General features: G+C 46.6%; 1 protein-coding gene across 1 annotated transcript in view; it reads left to right on the top strand.

Annotated features, from left to right (window-relative positions):
* Positions 1-23,744, top strand: part of LRIG1 (leucine rich repeats and immunoglobulin like domains 1) — a 94,387-nt gene that overhangs the window by 27,075 nt on the left and 43,568 nt on the right. The window contains exons 2-3 of the mRNA XM_075433218.1: positions 9,626-9,697; positions 14,489-14,563. Of these exons, the coding sequence (XP_075289333.1) occupies positions 9,626-9,697; positions 14,489-14,563 (147 nt within the window). The remainder of the gene's footprint in view (positions 1-9,625; positions 9,698-14,488; positions 14,564-23,744) is intronic.

Here is a 23,744-nt window from a genome sequence, read left to right on the forward strand (position 1 = left end):
ATGAGAGAATGAAGCGCTGAGCAAACACTGCAGGAGCAGGTTGTCTGCCCTCTCCCCACCATTAATGATTGACCGGGCTCTGTTCCGGCGCTGCTGGGCCATGCTGTGCCCTGCGATGCTGCTGGACCGGGCACAGCTGAGCCCTTCTCGATGCAGGGGTGGTGCTGGATGTGTGGTGAAACTCCAGCATCGGGGCTCGATGCTCGCCCTTCCCGGCATGCAGTGTCTGTGACCAGGGTGCTGCTGATCAGTGCCACCATGAGAGCTGTGCCTGGCGATGTAGTTACTGGATTAATGTTTCTGATAAATCAGCTGTGGCGTTGGGGCACTGGAAAAATGTCATCTTGGCTAGTTAAGCGCTCTGAGCTTACCAGAAATGCTTGCAGACGTGATTGACACCACTTGCATCCCCAAAGAGGGCAAAGCACACAACAAATCTGTGTTTTAGGAGAAAACATATCTTAAAATATGAGTTACTGGATATTGTAGAGTGATTGTTGACCTCGGATGTTTTCTTAAACGGTGGAAACTTCTGAGCAATGTTTGAGGAGTTTGAGTCCTCTCTCTTCCATCTGCACTTGACTGGCAACCCACAGCTGGATTTTGCAGAGTCATGTGGTGGGAGGGTTAGGTTGCCAGCGGTTGGATGTATTGCTGTGGGTCTTTCCAAGCATCTGAAACAGGCAAAGGCTTAACATGGTTTATTTGCTGCGAGCACATGTGAAAAATTGCACAACTCAGATGAAAATATTTGCTTTGCAGAAGTAGCAATTTTTGAAACTGTAAATAGCACTTAATGCTCATTTGTTGATGTAGCTCTTGTTATCAGTTAATGGAGGCTTAGCAGTTGTTGTAAAGTAGATGTGTATAGTAAATTATATGGTTGTTAATCCTCAATAAATTGGTTTAGTATGTTGAATACACAGTGGGGAACCTTAATTGAAAATGTTAGTAAAGGAGTCGTGGCCTTTATCGATCTACTGAAGCAACACAGCGGTGATGGAAGCAATTTGTTTCAGGAGTATTTTGCTTACGAACAAGGCCTCCAGCGCTCGCTTCAGCGGTTTGAGACAGCGTGCTCTGCCTTGTGGAGGCAAAGCTGCTGAGAAAGGAAAAAGGTGAGTTTGCTCTTACACAGTGGAGCAAACAAGCTGTGAGTTTTGGTTTTAGGATATGTCTTTCTCATGACAGTAGGTAGCACCTTTTAATTAAAACAGTAAACCCCAAACAAACCCTATGGGTGTCTGGGCAGATGAAGGGTGGAGTTTATTTGTGAGTTAAAAAGACTTCCACATCCTGCTTTTCCTTCCAACTTCTTACCTGTCACAGATGGCAAACCAGGATTCCTTTATGTTAAATTAAATACCGTTATTTTCATTTAGATGCCTGTGCCCCATTTGAAGTGTGTTTTTGCTTTGAGGCAATCTCTGCAGCGGGTGGCTGGCTGTGTTTTGGAGAGGATCAGTCTCCTTCGGGCAGTGCAGCTGAAGAGAGGCAGCAAATAAAGTGAAAAATTGCTGCAATTGAATACTGCCTGCTCGGACCCTTGCAGCATCCCCTGTTCCCTGCGTACAATACTGCCTTTGACTGGATGGCCTTACCAGGAGCAGCAGGAGGTGCGATCGCGATGGGAGGGTTTGCAACACACTGGCTGCGGCCGTGGGGCTGCTGCTGGGGCTCTTCTCAGAAGCAGGGAAGGTGCTGGTGAGTAGTTTGCCTCACCTCCTTCTCACTCCTGCTTTGTCGTGCTGTCTTCTGTTGGTTCGGATCCCTTCTGGCTGCCGGGAAAGGGAGAGGCTGTGCAGGGTCCCCCCCTTTCCCCGGGCCGGGGGGAGGCTGTGCGTGTCCCCAGCCAGGAGCGCTGCCGGGGCCAGTGGGGCACTCCGCAGAGACAAGGGCTCTCAGTCCTCGCTGCCACCGAGGCCGCTGGATGACTTTCAAATTACTTCACTTCTTGAAATCTCACTTTACTTTTTTTGGAGCACGGAGCAGTTAAAATACTGAGAAAACTCTTGTTGAGTGGACCAGGATCAAGCCCTGGTGAAATGCGTATCCTCACATCTCTCCTGGTGATGCAGAGGTGTAGCACGAGGTTTGTAAGCACCTGAGTTACCCGAGTGCCTTGCACATATATTGTGGTGTACTTGAGATGTGTGTGATTATGCAGATTAAGCTGAAGCTAATCTTTTCTTTCAAAAAAAAACACAAAACCCCACACACATCTTCCAAGCAAAATAAAAAAGGCAGAAAATAACTCAATTCTAGTTTTGCTAAGGCTGTTAAAATAGGAGGAAACAGGATCCTATGTTTTGTCAAAACACATTTGTGTAAACTGAATAAGGCCTGAAATAACCCGACATTGCCCTCTGAAAGAGACAAATAAACCTGTAAGAGTTCCTTGCTGTAGGAGATGTAGAAGCCCCAGCAGCAGCCTGGTGTTACCCAATGCTCCTGCTGAGGACTTCCCTGCCTGTCCCAGAGCCCAGCTGCTCTCCCGGGCTGGCTGCTGGAGCCGGGGAGCTGGCTGTGGTGGAGACACTTGTGCTTGCAGCCTGGTGTGAGCAGACCAGCTCTGGTGGTCTCTTACTGGGCTGTTAGGCGCAGGCGTCTTCATGTGCCAGATGTGTGGTCTCTGCGCTCATGAGCAGAAACAGTTGTGAGTGCAGAGGGGCAGAGCAGGCAGAAGGGCCAAGGCTAAAAACGTGTCCCTGAAAGTTACTTGCAGATAAGAAGATAATTTCCCTAATTCCTTGAACCATATCAACCACATGCTAAATTAAATAGTAGCCCTGCACAATGCTTCTCAGTGATGTGGTTTTAATTAGTATTCTTTGCGTTAATGACTGCCTGTGTCTACTGGAATCAGTGTGGTATTGATTCTTTGGTAATCATGCTGCAGGAATTTCCTTTGGACAGTATTGTTGGTCATGACTGAGAGTGATTCATGGTGCAGTTTTCTTGGTGTCTGGATGACCTCTCAAAGTTTGTCTTCACTGTCAAATTAGCTCATATTATGGCTTGAGGGTTGCCCTTAAGTTGACTCCCTTCTGCACATAAAGCCCCTTATATGAGCAGGCTATTAACCCAAGCTAATACGATGCTGCTGCTGCTAATTTGAGCTGGGGCAGAAGTAAAGCCTGAGTGAGCACAGTCGCTTAGCTGCTAACAGGACCTCTCAGTGATGGGGCACAGCTTCACCCATGTGGGTGCTGCTTGTCCTTCCCATGTCCTCCAGAGTCCCCTTCTCTCCAGAGCACTTACAGCAGCAAGCTGGGACATTCACCTCGCTGGTGCCCTGTGTGTTGTTGCTCTTACCTCCTTTTAGGAGGTGACTCTTGCTGATGCTTGGCATGGGTCTCCAGTGGTGTCCCTTCTCCTGTAAGCTGGGTTCTTTGCACAGGCAGGCAGAGCTCCCTGGGATACACTGCGAAAGAAATTGAGGGCTCTTTAATGCAGCCATGGGAGCGTTGCTCAGCAGCGTGGGAGCTCATGCGTGAAGCTGGCTGAACCGCAAGATGTAGCGTGGGTGCAGAGCCCTGCAGCGCATCCTTCCTGACCACCAGCCTGTCATGCAGAGTTTGGGAGCAGTGGAATAGAGGTGAGGGTGATGAGGGAGCCGAGGGGTGTAAGGATCTGTGGTTTCCTATCAGTTTATCAGGTGGTTTCAAAGGGAATGCTGGGATGGTGGTGGTGGGTTGGGTGAGTGATTCCCCAAATCTGGGCTTCCGCTTCTGGCACTGCATCAGCCACTTCAAAGAATCCGCAAGAAATCCTCCAGAGGGTAATTAAGGGCTGCGTGTCTAGTATGTGGAAGCTCCTTCTGACTCTTATCACCGTGGTGGCTTATGCAACTCCGTTTAGTGGCCGTTTGTTTTATGGGGAACTGAAAAAATCCCATTTAAGGGAAGGTGCTGCCGTGCAGTGCAGCTGTGGGGAGCTGGCACTAGCTGCAGTTGCTGTCTGGCCACTCTTCCCTCAAGCAAATATATTCAGGGCCTGTCTTTGTGCACAAGAGAGGAAAAAAAAAACACTATATCTGTTTCTGCTGTTACAGTCCATACAACCACCAGAATCCTTGCAGTCTTTGATCACTTTGTGCTTCAGTGTTAAGCCTTGCATGTCGCTGCTTATGAGGGCTGTGCCATCTCTCTGGGAGCTCGCAAGCTTGTTTAAAAGAGAAATTCGAGTGTGCTCTCTTCCCTGCACAGCTGTGTACTTTTAGTATGGGCAATGTGTTCCCTCTCTTGTTCCCCTGGCCCCCATCCCCAAGCTAATTCAGCCACAGCCATGCTTTTCATACCCAATCAAGTGTGCATGGGGCCTCCATTCCAGCGCTATAAAGCCATCTACAAACATGTGGGAAGAGGATGGTGCCTATTCAGTAAGCTGTGGACTAGGCAGCTATCTTTCGACAGATTAGCCAGAGGAATTTCTATTGCAGGGCTCGATTGTTCTGGGCCCACGGCTCGCTTTTGTGCTGGAGCAATGAAAAGTTGTGTTATGACAATGGTTGACAAAGTGTTTAATGAAAGCCACAGTTGGCAGTGGCAGAACTTTGAGCCACCGTCCTTTTCTCCAATGCCTGTCATCAAAAGGTGCAGAAACGCTTTTGACATAATCTTCTGCACTGACAGATAAATGGTTTTGATGTAAGGGTCGGAAACCTTCACCTCGCTGAACAGAATTCAGCCATCAGCATGGTGAGCAGAGACCAGGAGCCACATGCCTGTCTGTTCCTCTGTCTGGCGAGTCAGCCAGGCACCTCTGTCATCAAAAGGAGAGGGGTAGCTTTTCTCCACACTGGCCAAGTTCCCAAAGAAGAGCCAAAAGTTCTACATGAACTCCCGGTCTACCCCAGACCTTGCCCAAGGAGGCAGGGTTGGCATCTCGTGGTTCAGCGAGCTCACTGATCCCTGCTGGCAAGCAGGACTCTTTATGTGACAGCATTATTACTTTCGGGAGGTGGTTTCAAGGCAGGCTGTGTACCTGGTTATATTGAACAAGGCTTTCCTTTCAGTCTCTGCAATGTTCAGTGATCCACAGTACCATTTTCATAAAGCTACTTAAAGGCGAACACTGCTTTCTTTAAATTTAGAGACTGGAATGGATGAACACACAGGACAGGGCCCTTCCCATATTGATTTAACAGGCTCTCAGTTCCCAGTCATGAGCATCTTAGAGACAGGAGGGGAAAACCCCGACATTGTTGCGTTAGCCAATACAAGGAAGACTTTAGGTATGTGATGGATAAATAATGTGCAGAGTACTTGTCATTCCAGTAAGTCAAAATGTGGGGTTTTTTAATCTTTAAACTTCAGATCAACTTCTATTCAATGGGGAGAAAACAACCTGAATGTTAGGGGCCAGTCAAGTTGGTGGTTTTGCTCTGTCTTCTCTACCACCTGTGGCAGCTTCTGACCTTTGTAGGATGCTTTCCTGAACTTGCAGCCCTGGCTCTTGTCCAGTATTTATGTTGGTTGTCTGAATTCTGTTTTCTTTCCACAGTGGCCTTGGAGGGATCAAAATATCCTCCCACAAGCAATTCAACAGAAACACATGCCTGTGCAGAGAAGCTGGCAGGACACTGGGCAGTTTCTGCGTGGGTATGCCCATGCTTGGCCAGGGCTAACACCATACGTAGGCGCAAGTGCCGGGAAATGGGCTGACAGCACACCAATGACACAGGGTCTCAGGACTGGCATAAAACACAGTAGATACTGTTTTATAAACTGCCACTTTCAAGAGGTGCCCAGCACCTGAGGTAGTCTGGATGGTTTAGGGGAGTGCTGACTGGAGAAAGGATGGGGTTTTGGCTTTGAGGGCGCCTTCTCTTTGGAGAAGACATCTTGGCATACTGATGGTAGCTACCAAGCACTGGCTTGGTGTGGGCCATGCCACTACTGCAAGGCATCAGGCCAAGGCACTCCTGGAGAAGGAACATGTTCTGTGCTGTGGGAGAGCAGAGACATGACGGCTTCCAGCAATGGGGCAGCTGTGCCCCCAAGCTTGGCATCTGCAGCCAGCCTGCATTACAGGTCTACTTGGCCTGGTGGGGCTGAGCTTATGGGGATGTTGCAGCCCCTCCAGTGCCTCCTGCACTGCTGTACGTTTGGGACCCGTATTTGTAGTGGAGGAGTGTCATACGCACTCATGACCTCAAGTTTTGAGTTCCTTCCTGTGTTTGTGTTACTGGAGCCCAACCAAAGTTGAGGCCTCATTTCATCAGCATTGGGCAAACTGAGACAATACCTACCTCAATTTTATTTACAGCCTAAATAGACAGGACAGACGAAGGGTGGCTGTGGAGACAAAAGCTCTGGAGAGGTGATGTGACATGACCCGGTCACCCAGCAGGAAATTGAGAGCCAGGAATAGATGGAGGTTTCCTCACTCCTGGTCCCGATGGTCTATCTATTGGAGCACGTTAATTCTTTCTCCCATTTGCATGCTGTGACTAGCATGCCAAATACTGTCTAGTCAGGCGATCTGAGTTCTGGGAAACACATCCTTTGATTGCTAATGCTTCAGGCTAGAAATTCCTAGGCATTTTAATGTAAGTTAAAATACAGCTGGTCTCAGAGATAAACTGTTTATTTCGATGTATCTACCTAATTTCAAGTCTCCAGTTTGTTTTCTGCTGACTCCGTATTTGATTTCCCCTGGCTTTTGGACAGTGTGTGGTGTGTTTGGGGAGGATAGCTGGCAGTTGCAGTGGGTAGTGTGGGGAGGACTGAAGGCTCTGGCATACAAGAAGCTGGAGTTCACCTGTGTTGCTGCTGCAGCCATTGGAAGGTCTTTCTGTTGCTGGAGTAGGCGAAACATGGCTGTGCTATCTGAAGAGCCAGCAACTTGTGCAATGACTTTGATGTTCAGACTTCTCATATGGCACAACAATAATCAGAAAGTCACTTTCAATGATGTTAAGCCATGGCTGTGAAATCCTTTAATTTACGAAGACCTTGGTTTTTTCACTTTTGAACTTCTGAAGTTCACATCAGCATCAATCAGTGCTTGAGCCTTGGCTAAGCCAGGGGTCTGTTGCCTGGTCTGTTGTGGGGATGATCGGTTTGGTGCCCGTGATTCTCAGTGCTCAATTCATAAAACAGCCTCTTAGCCTATTGCAGAAGAATGTTTTTAGGATAAATACAGTACTTTAAGGAATGCAAAGATTTGCAGGCGTGGAAGGCATAGAAATACATTGAAACAGATGGATTCATGCACGGTCATGACCATGGCTGTGTTTCCCCCTCGCAGTTTGTCACTGCTATTTCTGTGCCAGCTTTATCTTTATTGTGTTGAGCCTATAGGACGTTACCTGATGTATCTTCTCTTTTTGCCTGTACATCAGGCAGGGACATGCTCCAACCTGATTTTTGCTGTGTGGTTAAAAAAAAAGTAGTAATGTAATCTGTGGGCAAATTGCACTTTAATTCGTAATTGTGCTATGAATATGGACTTGGCTTTGAAATGCACTCTGAGTTTAAACTGCAGTTTGACTTTTATTTAGATAAATGCCTTTGAGTTCATAGTGAAATGGATATCTGCTGTAGGCTGGTATTGATTTTAAAGGTCTCTTGAGTGTTTTAAAAGACAGTAGGGGCTTACAGAGCAGCATATTTTAGAACTAGACACTTGGTTAGGTTTTACGCTCCTGTGTAGCTTCAGGTCTAGATTCGGTTAAGAGCCAACCTGTGTTGTTGATTTGTAGATCCTTCTTTCACAACAGGTATTGGCAAAAAATTGGGCTTTGCAGGCGAGATGCAAGGAGCCATCTTCAGAGCTGGCCGCTCCGAAATGATGGGGAGCAGCGTGTGCATGAGGACTGTCAAATGGTTCCCGCGTGCAAGGGAGGGCTCTGAGGACTTCCCATAAATGCAGTATGGGAGGGCAGGTGATCAATAACTGCTTTTTAGCTCGAAAGAGGTGTTTATCGCTTCCTGCTGAGCATGCAAAGTTGGTAAGCTTTGTAGTCTTTGAAGTCCTGGTGTTTGTAAGTGTTGCTCTGGGCATAGACTTCTCTTTGCATTACCACAAAATGCAGTGGGTTAGCACGAGTGATTCAATCAGGAGGTCTCTGTCTAGGCTTTTCTAGCAGCTGTCCTTTCTTGTGTCCCTCAGCTCTTGGGTCACGTAGCGTTGGTAAAAGTTCACTAGGTTCCCTTGGTGACTTAGGTCCTGTTTACCTCTTTGGGCTCCAGACCTGCTTGGGTTCTGTGGGCACAGCTTTAAAACAAAGAAAATACACAAAACAAGAGAAGATTGGCCGGTTTTCTAGTCAGACTGGCTTGGTGGTTTGGATAAGCAGCTGAGTATTTGAGGGCTTATCTAAAATCAGGCCATGAATCTTTTGGGTCCCGTTCAGAGGTGCAGTAAGAGGGTGTAACCTCCTTGCAGAGGAGACAGGAGGGTTGATTTTTACCCAGGATAATATCCTAAAGCAGGGTGTGGAGCAGGGTAAAATTAAGGTAGGTCCCCCTCATGATTTCCTTACAGCTTCTTGTGGTTGCTTTTCAGCTACCACCCATCAATTTGCCTCCTCCCTCCTTAGATTATGCACTCACAGGAAAATGCCAGCACTGCACACATAAGTTAATTATGCCATTTGTTAATTTCCACATCATTAGTCACTTGGTCTGGATTGATCTGTGCTCTCCTGGTAAGTCCTTAGCTGCAGGTTTCACCTGTCGCGTGCGGTGTGCTGATAGTGCATATCGTGGAGGGCTGCCTTTGCTGTCACGCCATATGATGCTGCAGCAGAGCACAGCGAAGCTCTTTGTGGTTTGAGGAGTTGGTGATTTATTTGCATTATTTCATCTGCTTGCTGTCCCTAGCAATCCTTGCAGTGCGTTCATTCCAGAAGCACATTGAGCTCTGGCTGTATCTCCAAGCAGGGACGCCCTGCGAGGCAGGTCTGCTCTCCGCGCGGGCTGTTCTCAGATCACACAGCAGCGCAGTCCAGTTGCCATCCGTCGGTGAAGGGCTGTGATGTGGTCTAGATTTGGGCTGTCGGGTAGCTGGAAAACAGTGGTTGGGGTTGTGGAGGACCAAAGCGTGTACTACTACGTGACTGGCTGAAAGCTGTAATCACTGATTAAAAAAATATTTAGTGATACACTAACAATATAATTTTGTTCGGAAAGTAGAATATATTTTATGTTTACACATAGTGTGTGTATCTCTGTATTTTGTATGTAACACACAATAGTATATAAAAATACTCTGAATATAGCTATAAAATATTTAGCAGAAAGTTTGATTGTTTTAGTTCACACTTGAATTTGTCAGGAAATATCCTATTCATCTATGATTAGTTTTGTGGTTGTGAATAACCATTAGAAGAATAATGTAATTGTGTAATATAAAGACAAATTAAAACCACACTAATGCAAGAGAGCAAAAAGCTTAGGGAGAGCTAGATAACATTTTAATTATAGAACTAAGCTCACTCATTCCTATATTCAGCTGAAGTGTCGTGTTGAAGTGGTCTTGTTAAAAAAACAAACAAACAAAACAAAAACCCCCACAACAACCCACCCTCCCAGTACAATCCCGAATGATTAAGATGACTGTTTTGCTGAGCATGGTAACTGCAGTATGCTGATCCTGCTGTCTTTTATTTTAACAGAAATTTGAGCTACAACAAGTTGACAGAGATTGATTCTTCGGCCTTTGCAGGGCTGTCGAACCTGCAGGAAGTGTAAGTATTCTTTCAAAGGCGCTAATTGTATTTTGCCAGGGTGGCTTGTGGGCCAGGAGGAAATTGTATATAGTTTCCTAGGACAGTACCTTCCTTTAGCTAACTTAAATGAGCAATCCGACTTGATGTGGAGGCTTTTTTTGCTCTATATTGTTTGTACCTGTGCTGTTTTCGAAACTAATCGATTAGCAGAACACAACATCCCAATTAAAACAGTGTAGCTGTTACTGGAAATCATTGGCGCTTGCCTCGCTGCGCCTTGTGCAGTGCTCTGAGGGAGCAGTTCCGCGAACGCACCTGAACGTACGCCCAGAGCTCCGTGCTGAAAGAGTAACCCTGATGCAAGGCGGGACAGCCTGGATGGTGACACCTGATGCCAACCTAACCCAGCTCTCCCAGGAAACAAAGGTGTAGTGTAGTGGATAACAAAGCACTTACCTGTGTCTCCTCCTCGCTCGGAAATTTGTGCTTCTTTTGGAACCAGAACAAATTCTGTTCGAAGCCTGTGAGGAGAGGCCAGAACAGCAGAGCTGTCTTCTGCTTTGGTGGGGAAAGAGAGGGAGGTGGTGAAGGTCTTGTTGGCTGTGCTAGAACCCTTTGCTGCTAAAAGAAACCTTGTTTGGGGTATTGCAGGATTTCCCAGCTCCTGATCTGTGTAAATGCTCAGCAGTTACCCTTGCAGAGGAGCTGCGCTTGTCAGCTATTCACAGTGATTCCTGGAGCTCTGATTCTGGGTTTTGAAAAATGAAAGTGACTGAAATTGCAAGTGGTGGGTTGAGGTAATGAGCTCGTGTGAATGTTGAATTGCTGGCATACTTGAGGTTTGGGCTCTGTTTGAAGAGCTACTGATGCCTCATGGGAAACTGAAAAAACATTTCCCTTCAGAAACAATGCTGTGCTCTGTGTATATCGTGCATTTTCTCTTGTCCTCTGTCTGTTTTCATTAAGTGTTGGCTCTGGGGCTTGTGGAGGGGCCAGATCCTGTGATTCTTAAATAGGCAAAAGGGGTTTGCTACAGTGGCAGTTCGGCCTGACCAATGCCTGCAGGATTGGACCGTGGGGATTAATGGAGCATCTCTCCCCTGGCCTGACAGCCCCTGGCTCCCCTGCTTACACTCATAGGAGGGACTGGCTAGGGGCCAGGAGTGACTGCAGTGCTCCGAAATCAGTTCATCACGATCATCCTGGAGAGCAGCCAGGGAGAGGAGAGAAAGTGATGCAGGTCAGCAAAACGCTGCCTAGAGGATCTGTTTTTTCCACTTCTCTTTAAACTGGAAAGCCTTAAATTACTCTGTGCTTAAAGGAGAGAATTGCAGCCCTGATCCCATGAGATTTTAGAATTATCCTAACATGACTGTGGCTTAGCAATCGGTTATTTGTGGAAGTGCCTGAAGGCATGTGACAGGAGGGAGCGTGAGGCTGGGAAATGGGTATGGCTTCTGATTCCGAAGGTAGGGAGCTCCCTCGTGCAAAGCACTGCACGTGTTGCGAGTGGGACGAGCCCTGCCCTGAAATCAGCTCTGAAAAATAATAGATGTCAGGGTTTGAGGGAGGTAAGTAGTGCAGCCCGCAAGGTAATGGTGCAGATAAGGGCTGCTTGCTGTGTCGCAAAGGCGGGGTTAGGGAAAAGGGAGAGAGCAGAGGAGTGAGTAGGAGAGAAGGGGAGCAGTCAGAAATGGGAGGCTGGAGGGGAGGCGGAGGTCTGGAGCAGAGCCTGGAAGGCAGGCTCATGAAAGTGTGAGGGAGAAGCTCTATTAAAAGCCCTATCTACCAATCTTGGTTGCTTTTGAATAACAGCTAAACCACAGACCGCTGAAATAAACTGCATTTCACAAAGAGAACCGCAGCCGTACTGCCAGAGCATCTCCTTTCTGAGGGCTTTTTTTTTTTTAAAGAACTTTACAAACATTCATGAAATAAGCATCATGCTGTGGCATGTCTTGAGAGCAAGTCAGTGTTTTGCTGTGCTGGGCAAACCAAGTCACCCTCAGGGAAAGAGATTGCCCCAAATAATAGGTGCATTGATAAGACCTGAAACCTCCCGTGATGCTTCGAACACGGTGCCTGTGGTTCGTGAGGACTGCAGGTGAGGGTCAAAGCTCTGCGTCTGTCTGTGAATAATTAGTGCAATATATTTTGAAAATCTTTTGTTTTCCCTGGAGTTTAAGAAAATGTCTGCAAACCAAAAGATTTAAACTTCGTAGCTTATCTTGGATTCTCTGTTTTGGTTTACTGAGATTGTAATAACGTAATAGCCATACTTACCCCACACTTTTTCGCATTCCCTGGGTTCAGACAGTTGTTTGTGTGTGGGGGGTTTTTTTGATAAGCTTTTTTCCTTAAAAGTTTTTCTATGTGGGATGAAATCTAGTGGCTTGAAGTGGTATGGAACACCATGATCCCGCATGCTATGGAATAAATCAGCTTTGTGCTGATAGAGGCTCAGGTGGAAGGGGCTGGAGTGGGACGATATGTTTCTTCAGGATGCCTGTGCTTTCTGTTATCCTCTTTGGTGGCTCCCTTTGATGACAACCCCCTGGGGTCTGTCTATTCTTGTACCTTGGTTGAAAGGGTGGGCTGGAGGGTGCTGCTGTGGGGTAGGTGCTGGGGTTTTCTCGGTTCACATGGATCATGGGATCCGTGGAATTGATGGTTGCATGGCTCTCAGGTTTTCCAAGCTCATTTGTAACAAAGTAGTAGTAACTGTGTGCTAAAATTCCCCTCCAAACAACTCGCCTTTTATTTTTTAAAGTGCCTTCCACTGAAGGCTCTGGAGAGCTGTGCTATTTTTTGAGCAGGCTCCATTTCAGCCTGACACCAGCCTGGCAACTGGACCATAAATATTTTATATGGGTGGCCCCCCTCCTCCTCCTCTACCTTGGCATCCAAAGGCAGCAGGTTCATGTCATCAAAGGTGAGGGCTGGGGAGGAAAGAGGAGGCTGAAAGTTTAAATTTGTGGAGCCTGGCTGTTCTGTTTTGGGGTTTTTTGCTATTTTATTTTTTCTTCTTTATGTGGACAAAGGGGAGGATGAGGGAAGTCCCAGACCCGTACCAAGCTTGGCTGTCTCCTTTGCATCAGCGACTGGTGCCTGTGAGAGAACGAGGTGGGAGAACCACTTCTGGCTGACTTCTGACCTGACAGGAGGCTGGTACATGAAAATCACACTTCTGTCAGAGGAGGGTTTCCCTAGTTGTTGGACACTGATGGGTGTCGGAGCCACTTCACCAGAGCTGACCCTGCCTAGCTGAGAGTGGGCCTAATTCTCCTCCTCCTCCTGTGCCTCTCAGAGATGCTCAGTTGGATATTAATGAAAACACGGTGCAAATAAGCACTTTAATGCTCTTTCCAGCTAGCTTTGTACCTTTAGAAGCTGTAGACCTTCCTATAATATGAGCAACAATGGGCTTTCAGTTGCAAAGTGGAGCTCTTTGCTGAATTGCAGTGCACCTGGCTCTTTTTTCTGAACGTTTTAAGGCAGGGGTATAATGTCAGGCAGAGCTGAGGCTGAGGAAAGCTTTTATCCCAGCGGTGCCTGTCTCATGAAATAAAATATCTTGCCTGCTCTCGGAGGAGTCGGAAGGAAGTTCTGGGATGGATGTACTGTTGTTCTCTCCCACCTGCCAAAAAGAACTTTAAAGGAAAGAGAGGGGGGGAAAACCCCCACCCTGCTATAACTGCGGATTGCCCCAGTGCATGCCCATGGCTTGGTGTGCCTCAGCCGGGCCGCGCTGCCCTGCTGCTGCGGGATGCTCTGCTGCTCGCACCCGGGTTGGCATCGCTTCGGGTCCCCGTGCAGAGCCCGGCGGAAGGGGAACAGTTTAGAGGCACAGAGAGACCCGGCGAGGCTCTGCCTCGAGCAGTGGCCGGTCGGAGGCGGCCGGGGATCCTGGGGAGCTGCCGTGTGCTGCCCTGCTCGGTGTTAATCGCTTCAGCATGCGGCAGAGGGGGGGAGCAGCAAGATGGCTGAGAAATTGGGTAATTTTCAAGCAGCCAGACAAGTGACTGTTACAGTAATTAATTGACTAATTCACCATACAAATGAGGGTTCTTTAAACTGAGGAGGAGCCGGTCACATGGCAAGGATCTGTTTTCAGTCAGAAAAACACTTCGAACATTAGGCCACTGAAGGGGACATTTTTGTACCCACGTTTCCAGGAGTGGGGCCCCGTCTGCCATTGCCATCAGCCCCCGGGGCTGCATGGGGCTCCCCGCCGGAGCAGCACACCTGGTTTTGGTGGCGTTGCTGTCATGTATGTGGTGCTGGCCCTCGGAGGGATTTGCCTGGTGTGGAGAGCAGGCCTGAGGCCGCCATGGACGCTGCTGGGCCCCCGCGCCGTGGCCTGGCACAGAGGGGCGAGCTGGGGCTGCTGCCTGGGGAGGGGGTTAAAGTCATCGTCCTGAGGCAGCGGGACCCGGCTGCCTCATGGCCGCGGGCGCGAGCAGCCTCCGATCTTGGGCTTGGCTCCGTGATGGCTGTGGAAACTTGGGCTGATGGAGGGCTGTGCACAGTGCCTTTCTTGTGGCACTTTGCTTTAAGGGAGTGGAAGGGGAAAAAAGCCTTGCTTTTATGAAAAAGGTGCTGCAGAATTGGTTATAGCGGCTCTCCTTTATTAAAGGGTAGGGAGGATAAGGGGAGGACTGTCAGGCCCAGACAAACCCCTTGGGAATGAGGCCTTGGCCAAAGTGTCAGTGTTCCCACAGACTTGGGGGGGACAGATGAGCCATCCCCTGCTCCCCCGTGCTTGGTCGTAGGCTGCTTGCTTCAACAGTTGGTTTCTGTTCATTGCAGGCGACTGAACAACAACGAGCTGACCGCCATTCCATCCCTGGGACCTGCTGCTGCCAGCGTCCGCTCCCTCCACCTGTAAGTCGCTGCTGTCTCCGCAGCTTTTGACTTTGGGCTGTTTGTGGGGTGGCTTCAGCTGCTGCTGACCAAGGGCTTCATGTGTGTTGCTCCCCCTTCTCCTAACTCTGCAGATCTCGTTATTGGGCTTGTTGGCACCTTAATTAAGAAATGGCTTCTGGAGTCATGTGTTTTGTGCAAGGTTGGGCTCCATTGATGTTGCCCGTGTGGTCAGGGGTAACTTATGTCAGTGAACTCCACAGGTTAGCTGCATATTGAGAGAAATTAATGTTTTCTCATCTGCATTTGGGTTTCAACCATTATGTCATACTTGTGCTATTAAAGGAGTACATAGTTTTACATTTCTTTATTGGTTTTTTTCCCTGGCCCTGTTCTGATTACTACTTCTTTTCTCTTAAAGCCAGAGACTATTCACATCTTTTGGGGAACTCTTTTCAGACCTGTATTTACGGTCTCTTTCAACTTTTTTCTTTTGAGGGGTGATTGGTGATTGCAAGGCTAGATCTGTAGAAGCTTTAAAGTTCCTAACTTTAGTAATTTAGGTGCCTGCAGAAGTGTTACACACCGGAGAGCCCTTGTGTGTCTGCCACTGAGGATCTTGGGTTGAGGATGCTGCTGAAGGGAATAAAGACATTGTAACATCCAACTTCTTAGTACCTTCAGAGTGTGGATTTGTAAAATTATTTTTGCATGTGTCTGCTTGTAATGCACACCGAGAAGGAATTTTGCTGAGGTATGCATGATGCCTCCCAAGTTCCTGGGAAGGGGAAGTGCTTACAGCTAATACGGACTCCAGCAGAGTGCTTAAGCAGTTCAAGTGATGGCTTCCAGTGTGCATGGCCTTGCAGTGCAGACCCGCAGGCAGGTGTCCATAGTTCACAGATTTGCTTCTCCTGGAGTGGGAAATGCTCATGTCCATACCACCAGGTGATTGGTCTTCCATGCTCAAAAGACTCTGACTTACTCAGAGACAACCTTGATCAGTTGTCTAAAAGTGCATTCCTATTACTGAAATCAAGGACAGAATTGAGTGAAATGAACTGGCACTGTTCCTGTTCTTCCATTAGACAGTGTTAAAATACGCAAAGCAGAACAACTCCCTCACTGTCTTAATTTAGTTTAAGGATCTTGGCTTCAAATGGGTGTCTGTATCTCACTCCTGGTGTGAAGTGAGTTTAGCTTTTGTTGGAGATAGGGTGCCTTTGAACTGATTCTCGGGTATACTGTGTTGCTGCAGAGCTTATGAAGAGCCAAAATGGTCCTCTGCTATCATCAGTGCTGGATCTAGCAAGTGTCTCTATTAAATGCATAAGTAACCACTTGACCTCCTTGGTGGAGGGGTGGCTTGTGTCTCAGCAGTTATCAGAGCTGTCAAATGTCGTGTGCAGTTGGTGTGAAACCAGCTTGTTTGACTTGGGCCTCCTGCTGCAGCCTCTCCCTGCGTGTGTTACCACATGTGAGCTCTGGATGCGTGGTCCAGGGGCCGCTGGCTGCAGAGCGGGGCAGTGACCCCCTCGAGCAAGGTCTCTTCTTGAAGGCACAATCCCCTGACATGAGAGGCCATCTGCCTGCCACTGGAACTGAGCTTACAAGGCTGCCCCATAACCCAGTGTGTTATGCACAGGGATTTGAAAAACTCCAGAAATCTGATTTACGGGTAGAAAGCTTGCGTACAGTTTACCATCCAGAATGTAGTTTTAGGCCCCCCAAATTGGCATTTCTTTCTCACGAAGTCTATAAATGATCAGTTTCACAAGTGCCTGTTGTTATTTTTGCTATTAATTTAGCCATTGGCAAAGGACCAAATTGCTAGAGCTTTTTTTTATTTCTGAAATGAAAAAAGCAGTTTGGAAAGGAGAAATAATGACCGGTGGAAGCCAGTAGATTTACAGCTCCTCTGAAATTTCAGAGTGGTGCAGAGGGAAGGGGAAGGTACAAAGCCAAATGATAAAAGGACAGTATTCTAAACAGACCTGCTTAGTATCACTTTTCAGAAATCTGTATTGCTTTCCTCAGCTGCTACACATAAATAACTCTGATAGGGGGACTTGCAATGCTGCTGTCATACCTCTGCAATAAGGGTCTCTTTGTTTAGCTTGTTGCAGAGGATGCAACTTTTTTCCTTTTACATTTCCATTTGATTTTTGTCGGAGGTAAAAATAATCTGAAAGATGTTTTAAAGTACCTGCTTAAATTGATGTTGCTGACTAACTCACATTGGAATGATTTGCTGAGGAAGTGAAGCTTTCTCCATCCTTGGGAGTCTTTAAATCAATTAGATGGCTTCCTAGAAGCTGGTCCTTTAGTTCAACTCTGGGTTAATGGGCTTGATATGCAAGTTGTTGGGTAAGGCTCTTTGGCCTTGTGTGATGTAAGGAATCGGATTATATGGTCATACTGGCTGCTTCTGGGCTTCAAATGTGTGAAGTGGTAATCGGGGAGGCTGCCAAACCACCCCCAGGGTGAAGACTCATAATGAAGACTGTGTAGGGAGAAACAGGTTTATGTTTAAGTATATAGTGTTACAGTGTATTCTTATGGCTAAAGAAAAATAAATACATTTCCTTTTTTTTCCAGTGTTTAGAAATGTGTGAAGTGTGTTTACCTCACAAACCTCTGAAGTAGGTTTTGTATATTGCATGTGGTTAAGTATTTCCAAAGGGCTGTGAGTGTATTATAGAAGCAAGGGTTGTGTATTTGTTGCTCAGAACAGCCCTTTTGGTTAAGTTACTTCATCTCCTACTCTTCCTAAACTGGGGAAGAGACTTTCTTGTTTTGGTGCTGGGACAAAGAAATCTGCCATACTGCCAAACTCAAATTTTCCATAAAGTTTTTTAATGGGCTTGATCGCTTTGCGTTCCCTGTTCTTGGGTTTCTTATACCTGTTTCCATCACCCAAAACCTGCTTGACCCCACGTGCATGTGGACTGTGGGCCATTTTATGCATGCATGTGTATGGCCGGTATGTCAGCATGTGGGAATCTGTTGGAGAGAGAATTCTCAAGGCTTTCTGCAAATCTTTGGGTGTTTCAGGCTGCACATGGATTCAGGCATAACATATGTATCAAACATGCTATGCCTTAATATACTGCCATGAAGTTTAGTTCAGTTAATTATTCCTTGAAGAGTCAGTTTGTTTGCCTTGCACACTGAAAATACTGCCAAAGTCGTTCGTCTCAACAAGAGCAAACATAAGGGACTTGATAAGGCTTTTAATAGAACAGGAGGGAAAAATAATCTATATACGGGTTACCAAATAAAGACAGACATTAAATGCAAACATCTGTTAGTGCAAACAAAAGCCAGGAAATTCAGGTGGGAGGGGGAGAGACTGAATCTGGATTCATTCCGAAATTACATCGGAGTAGCGCAGAGGAGATTCTTGTCTGAAATTCCCACAGCATTTGTAATTTAGCTACAGTTCCTAGACTTGGACTTTTGGGAGTTGATGGCAGGATGTTTTCACTGACATGCTCTTGGCTGAGGATTTCCCTTCCCAATGTTCTGCTGCAGCTCAAGTGTGTTAACTCTGTAGGCTCTCGAGAAGGCTCGATTACCTGATCTTGTGGGGAAGGGGAGGATGGAAGAAGCCATTTATTTGCAGCAGAATTGAGTCTGTTCATAGCCAACTTGCTCGCTCACTCGCATGGAGAGTCTCTTAGCCTTGCTGGTGTGCCAGCTAAGAGAAGGACCTGAGCTGCCATCAGCTCTGCACTGGTCTGTTACCACAGGCTTCCCACAAAATGCTGTGCAGGCACAAGCTCAGCCCTTACTCTGGGGCCTGTCTGCGACTGCTTCGTCTGCCTTGCATGTGGGGGAAATACATCCTGGAGGGCTTTTGGGATGTCTGCACAGGATGGTGGAGGTGGATCCTTGTCCTCTGCCCTGGCTCCAAGGTGGCCAGCCTGATTCAGTCAGCATCCGCCGATGCAGGCACACCAGCACAGGCTGTAGCTCAGCAGAGCCTGCTAGCCAGACCTCTGAAGCAAGCGTGGTAAGGAGAGCGCACTCTGTGCCACATCGTTAGCTGGCTAGGAATTAAGGAAGTTAACAGATTAAATACTTGTGTTTCTTTCACTGTGAGTCTTTTAAGCCCCCAACCATTTAGGAGTGAAGGAGATAGTGACCTATGGCAGTCAGCTGTATGTTAACAACAGTCAAAGCTGTTTGAGATGCTTTGGCCCTACAGGCACAGATAACAAGCGAATCAGAATAGGGGGTTTTGGAGCAAAAGAGTGTGAAATAGGATTAGCTGATTCACAGAGGATGCAGTGACACTCTGCAGCATATTTACTGGGGGAAAGCAAAATCAATAGGACTACTCTGCTGCCAAACTGAGCTTAGAAGTCTCCTGAAGAAAATCAGTCTTCTTTACAGGCTCATTAATGTAATGATCAATTCACATTAAACTAATTAAACAGAGAGGGCTAATAGGAGAGGGGTAAGTGAGCTACTGTGCCACAGGCAAAATACAGCATGTAAAATTTGTAAACTAAATATGTGGAGAATTGGAAACTGGGAGTAGCAGGGAACGTGGTAGGTCTGATTGAAAGGGCTGGTGAGCTCAGATGCTGATCAGGGCAACATGGTCCTTGTGAAAAGGAGGGAGCTCTGTGGTATTCCATCCAGATGTTGGGGCTAAGACAGGTCAAAGACTGCAGCCACCAAGTTCTGTGTCTGGGTAATGTTTCTATTTGAATTGCATGGTTTCTTGGAGAGCTCTGCCTCTGAAGTGTGGGGGATTTCACTCTAGTTCTGGTTAAAGTAATCACATTGTTAGTGAGCCATGTAAAGTTCATTGTATCTCATTAGACCTTCGTACTGGATTAGGGTTGACTGGTCTTGGAGATCCCTGACGTTACAGAATTGGGATCCTCCTGCTGGAGCTGTTGCCTCCTGTTTTCTTAGTGAAGGCTTGGGAAAGTAGCTGTTTTAGTGCTGCTTGGACTGCTTCACTAGTGGTGTTAGATGGGGTTTGCAGAGCCTCTTTCTAGTGTGGTACATTAGATTCTTTGAGCTGGTCTTTTGCTTTCACCCAAGACAAATGTGCCTTGCTATGTCAGCTGAAGCAACGCTAGCAGTCGCTGTACTCTGCTGGTCGACGTGTCATCTAGCAAATACGCCTTCATTTCCACAGGCTTTTCCCAGGAGCTGAGGTGGTGGTATTGAGACGTGTGACTCCAGTTGGTCTTTGCTTTTCAGGTTCAGATGGTGAAGATTTGTCTGAATATCAGGACTGCTACAGCTTCAGTTCCTGCCTGTGGTAGCCTCGCTGGGTGCACTCTGTTAGCGGAGAGCTTGAAACTGCTGCATCTGTGCTGTTTGTAGGGCACAGCTCAAGCCTGAGCTGGTCTCTACGTGAGGTGTGAGCTCACTTCATGTTCCTGACTAGGCCGTAGCATAAACCTCTGTGTAGGTGGTGGTGGTGGTTGGGAAGTTTGGACTTAAATGAAGAATTGAGGTTTAAGCTAACACGATAGTATAGATGTAGCCTTGGAGGCCATTTGTGGCCTGGGATCCTGCTGTGCTAATTGCTGTACAAACAAAACAACTGCCTTGACCCCCAAGAGACTTAGGCTGCAAGTCATCTTTGCTGGAGTTAGAAAAGGATGATCTAACAATTAGAAATAAGGAAAATACTCTGTTGGTTCCATCTGGGTCACAGCAAGCGGTTTTGTACTTATAAGCACAAAATGCAGATGACTCAGATGCAGCCGTGTGCAGGGTCTGGTTGAAGTCAGCAGGCTCTGCCTGTGTGCAGGAGGACATGTCTTGGGCAGCTCAGAAAACTCTGCAGCCTGCCATGCTGCGGAATTATTTGCACAAAGAAAACTCTCTGGTAAGTTAAGGCAAAGTGGTATATGTGGGTGTAATCTGTCAGTGGGAGCAGATACACCCCCAGCTCCTGCTTGCATCAGTTCTTATGTGGTGTAATGTCTACAGGGACCAATTCTCCAGTGTTTACTCAGGTAATTCCCCTCAGAGGCTGGAGAAAGTGTTGTTTTCTGAGGATTTGGTCCATGCTACAGGCTATGCTACTCAGTTTCTACTTTTGAATGCGATTATATTGATGTGGAAAGGTGAATAGAAAGAACGACGGCAGTTCAGTATGCAAGCAATGTACAGGCATAAGGTACTCTGAAACCCACCTCTCCTGTTTGTTTTGCTCAGAGTTCATAGTAAGGCTCTGGTGCGTAAAGTCTGCTAGTTTTTGAGGCCAAAGACTGCAAAAGCCTTTCCCAGTGGAGGAAATTCTCATTAATCATGTGCTTCCAAGCACCAGAAGAGACGCTGTTTTGACTTCTCTTTTGGGCTGTTGGAACTGTTCTAATCATCTGCGTGTCCTCTTTCGAGCTTTCAGATATAATGTGAGCGCATGGAAATGGCAAAGGATCTGAGGCTATTCCAGGGAAATGAGTAATCGTTTCTTCTAGAAAAGCAACAGCAGTAAAGCACATAGTGCTCAGACTCCACAAAAGAGCTTCAGAAAGCAATCTGGGCATGCACAGAGCAGAGTAAAAGTTGGCCAGAGGAAAAAGATAGTGAAACTTGGTGGCAGCTCATGGAATACGTTACCCCTTGAGGCTACTTTATTGTGTATTTGCTAGTGAGGATCACCATTTTGTGCAGCCATGGCAGCTGCTTCTGCAAGTGGAGAGTTGCTGTGAGCTGGGCTAGGTCTGCTTGGACATCTGTGTGCTGCTTAGCAGGCCGTGCTAGGTTAGTATTTGTTCTGGAGAAAGGAGAGGGCACAAGTGATCTTGTGGGATGGAGAACAGGATTAGGAGTTGGAATACTGGAACAGTATCTTTGTGTGTGTCCGACATTCATTCTGCCCCAATACCAAGTAAATTCCAGTTTGGTTAGGCCTGCTTTCTTCAAGCTGAGGAGCAGATAGTGCCCCAGGGCAGATGTAACTCATGAATGTAAAGCATCTTCCTGTGCGTTGTCCGACGGCAGATGTATGTCATGTACAGCGCACAAGATGGTTTCTAAGTTCTGTCCCTCTGCAGATTGAGCCTAAATTAGTTGTTAGGGTCACTTGCGACCATGATCTTTTGTTAAGGTCAATATGAAAAATAGCCTCATATTTGAACCTTATAATAGTCCAAACTTGCTACTATTAATATCTGCGGTAGATTGACTGCCTCATTTAATGGCATATGGCAAATAAAGCACATGTCTACAAAAGCAATTCCTTTGTTAGTCTTCAGAGGCCAAGCAGATTTGAAACAGAAATAACTTGCTGAGTTGAGAGGGTTTTTTTAGCATGTTGGAGTTTTCTGCCTAAAAACTGCTAGTAATGGCAATTTGGTTTGAGGGGTGAGTAAAAGCAGAGTTGCAGCTGCAACAGAAGCAAGTTAAGTTATTTCTGGGTAGAAATCTCTACCCGTTTTTCTCTCTGAAAGCTTGGCTGATTCAGTTTTGTAACACAATGGCACAAAATCAGGAAGCTATCAGTGTGTGTTACTGTTTGTGTTCTTTTTTTCCTTGCTGAGATTGCCCAGTTAGTCCTCATTATCAGTTGTCAGTTTATCCTGCTTGTTAGACCACTGATGCTTGCTCAGAGCATGAAATAGATGCCTAGTGAGAAGTAAGAACAGGGATGGGGGTAGAATTGTGATATTTTTTTTTTTTGTTAAAGTAGGGTTCCTTAAAGCAGCTTCAACACTTCTCCATTTTGTTTACCTTCAGGTGTCTTGGAAGGGGTGAGAACAGGCAATGTCTTTTAGTCCCTCTGCATATAACAAGGCTAAAACTGTTTCAGCAGAGGTGTTAAAAAATGGATCCTGCCCACGTGGTTCAAAGCCCAGTGACTAAAACATCAGTTTTGCCATTTACCTTCTGCTCCATACGATGCTTAGCACTTGCATCATTGCTTCCGCTGGCACTGTTAGGAGTAATTAGTGTGTAATTTGGGGTAAAGAAACACTGGTGTAAACAGTGTTCACTAAAATGTGATCCTGCCATGTCTAGGTTAAAGATTGGCAGAAAAACCTCTAGAAAGATAATTTTTAACTGACTAGAAGCTAGCTATGTGCTGGATTTTCTGTTACTTTTAACCCATGTTAAATTCCCCAATTAATTGCAAAGATGAACAATAGAGATCACATCAAGTTAGGATCTTACTGTTGCAAAAACAGCCCTGCTAGTGGTATGTGGGCTGGAAAATCTGATTGCTGCTTAACATAGATGAGAAAGTGATCAGTCATACCTTTAGATGAAGTGATCATTAAAGAGGCCGCCCTGCCTTCCAAGTGTGTGTGTAACTCTTGCCTGTTAACATGAATTCCATGTGAATATTGATTGGGAATAAGTGGTTGGGTGAGTACGTGTTCTGCCTGTCAAACCATTTAATGTTCAATTGCACATCAGGGAAAATAGCAAAGGCAGCTGGAAAATGAAACAGGAGTGCAAGGGCGTGCGAGTGAGAAGACAGCTGTTTTCAGGGATCAGATCTGAGCAGCAAAAAATGAGTTGAAGAGGGGAAGAGTTAAGAGTTGATGGCAAAAGAAAGGATCTATAAATGGCTCATTGTTTTTAGACTTACAATATCTTCTCCTGTCCATATACTGCAGATCCCATGCTGTGTGGAAACAAAAAAACAGGGAAAGAGATTGGACTTCCTGAAATTTTTCAGGTGCCCTGGAAAAGGAACACCTCTTGGTGATCTTATTGTGAAGACCCCCTCCAGATCATGTTCTTGAGACAGCTGTCCTCTTTTTCAAAGTAAGAGGGACTGAAGCAAATGATTTTTAGTAAAGAAACTTGAAAAACTTACTGGCTTACCACTGATTTTACAAGATCTGCTCTAGGGAAGCTTGAACAGATAGCGTTTTACACCAGCTTGACTTAGCACAATAACAGTTCTGCTTCAGAACTGAAATTTGCTGTTCCCTGGGATCTTTTGACACTTTGTTCTGCAGTTTCCTGAAGCCATCCTTCCTACTTGATGTGCTTTATTAGTAACAGTGTGCCTAGACTTGTTAGGAAGAGCTGTTTTCCTTGCTAGCTTGACCGTTCCTTTTCCACATAGGAGCTATTCCTTTGTGCAGGCTGAACAGTCTCTGCTGAGCAGAGCTCGCAGTGAAGTCTGCCCAGAGGCTATCCCTGTTCTGGTGACCTTGCTGACAAGACAGATAAGCCCTGTCAACAGAGCACAAGTGTGTGTCGTGTTGGA

This window comes from Opisthocomus hoazin, chromosome 11 (genome assembly GCF_030867145.1).
Source record: "Opisthocomus hoazin isolate bOpiHoa1 chromosome 11, bOpiHoa1.hap1, whole genome shotgun sequence".
NCBI classification, from domain to species: domain Eukaryota; kingdom Metazoa; phylum Chordata; class Aves; order Opisthocomiformes; family Opisthocomidae; genus Opisthocomus; species Opisthocomus hoazin.